This window comes from Lycium ferocissimum, chromosome 12 (assembly GCF_029784015.1).
Source record: "Lycium ferocissimum isolate CSIRO_LF1 chromosome 12, AGI_CSIRO_Lferr_CH_V1, whole genome shotgun sequence".
Taxonomy (NCBI): Eukaryota; Viridiplantae; Streptophyta; class Magnoliopsida; order Solanales; family Solanaceae; genus Lycium; species Lycium ferocissimum.
In genome coordinates this window covers 20,460,541-20,462,354 of record NC_081353.1, presented here as the reverse complement: position 1 = coordinate 20,462,354, position 1,814 = coordinate 20,460,541, and the positions used below count along the sequence as shown (strand labels likewise).

General features: G+C 40.2%; 1 protein-coding gene across 1 annotated transcript; it reads right to left on the bottom strand.

Moving 5' to 3' along the window:
- Positions 1 to 486: 486 nt before the first annotated feature.
- LOC132039102 (uncharacterized) lies at positions 487 to 1,554 on the bottom strand. The gene has a single exon (XM_059429644.1). It carries the CDS (start codon positions 1,552 to 1,554, stop codon positions 487 to 489), a length of 1,068 nt encoding a protein of 355 aa, XP_059285627.1.
- Positions 1,555 to 1,814: the final 260 nt, after the last annotated feature.

Below are 1,814 nucleotides of genomic sequence, written 5' to 3'. Positions count from 1 at the left end.
CAATTCTTTTCAAAATGATATGCAAATGACAGATGTTATAATGCGGGAAATAAACACCAAATAAACAGTTCTTTCAAATACTCATACATTGAAATCCGAAGGTCAACTGTATAGTACGGATCTTTAATACTAGGGTGCCTAACACCTTCCCTAGAGGTCCACCAGAACCCTTACCTAGAACTTTCGATTAAGAAGGATTTTTCACGGTGTATGAATAAACTCTTCAAAACTGGTTTTCCTAATTTCCTAAAAATTAGGTGGCGACTCTATTAAAACAAAGTCCGAAAGAGCACCAACGATGTCGAAGTAATTTTTTCGAGCGCTAACCGCGCCCGCGAAAATACGGACCGTTACAACCCCACCAATGCATTAACCGTTTCCTCGAATTCTTCTTTATTTCCCCCCTCATAATTCATTATAACTGCTGCCAACATCTCACCCATATGTTCATGTTCAACGATTGTCTCCATAGCTTTATCAATTGTATCAATAACCGACACGACACTCATGTCCGCCGGTTGTTATCATCGATTTGCAACTATGGAAAGTGATCTCTTCATCATTCATTCTAAATTTTAAATCACCCTTCTCCACATTTACAAGAGCACGCCCCGTAGCTAAGAAAGGCCTTCCCAAGATTATGGGCACTTCGAAATCAACTTCACAATCTAAAATCACAAAGTTGGCTGAAAAAATGAATCGGTCAACTTTCACAAGCACATCATAAAGAATATCCACCGGTTTATTTACGGTTCTATCCGCCATTAGCAACCTCATAGTGGGTCGGGGATTGCCCAAATCCATCTTCGTAAAGATAGCAAGAGGCATCAAGTTGATGCTTGCTCCCAGATCACATAAGGCCTTTGCAAATTTGTATCTCCCAATTGTGCAAGGAATGGTGAAAGCTCCCGGGTCTTCTTTCTTTTGAATCAAAGCTTTTGTCACAATAGAGCTACAATGATGTGTAACCCCCATTGTTTCAAAACTAGAATGCTTCCTCTTGGTTACAAGATCTTTCATAAATTTTGCATAACCGGGCATTTGTTCAAGTGCCTCCACCAATGGGATATTGATTGAAAGTTGTTTCAATTTCTCTACGAACTTGAGAAATTTGCCACCTTCCTCTTTCTTAGCCAATCTTTGAGGAAATGGAGGAGGAGGTTTAGAAATAGGCTTTAAAGCTTTAGGAACCTCATCTACCACTTTCTTACCTTCCGGCACTTCATCGCTTTCAGGGAAATGTTCAATAACAATGGGCTCCTCGATAGTATCCCGCTTCTTTTTCATCTCTACTGCTTTTTCATTGACCATTGGCTTTTCAACAATTTCCGCTTCATCAACCAATCCCTTTTTCCTCACCAACTCTTCTTGCCCAATTGTTTTCCCACTCTTAGTAGCGATTGCAAGGCATTTGTGTTCATCATTTGCCGTATTTGCAACCGTGTCACTAGGGAGTGTGCCCTTTTGCCTTTGATTGAGTTGAGCCGAGATTTGGCTTAGTTGTGACTCAATTTGTTTAATGGAAGTGGAATGAGAACTCACCACTTGCCCCATTTCTTTACAAAAGGAATCGGGTGCCTCCATTTTTTTTTCAGAACTCTTGATAGCATATCCTCTATTTTAGAACTAAAGAGGTCGCTAGTGGATGATTGGCTCGAAATAATTTGGTTCCCCTTTGGTGGGACATAAGGATTTGAGCTCCGATGGTTGTTGTAACCACCTTGATTATTGTTGTAACCACTGTGATTATTATCCTGCTAATGAGAATTTCCATGATCTTTGTTCTAACCTTGATTTCCGCTGCCAAGATCCTT

What these genes read in the sequence shown, in the direction of transcription:
- LOC132039102 (XM_059429644.1), bottom strand. Translation starts at nt 1,554, where the DNA reads ATGGGGCAAGTGGTGAGTTCTCATTCCACTTCCATTAAACAAATTGAG.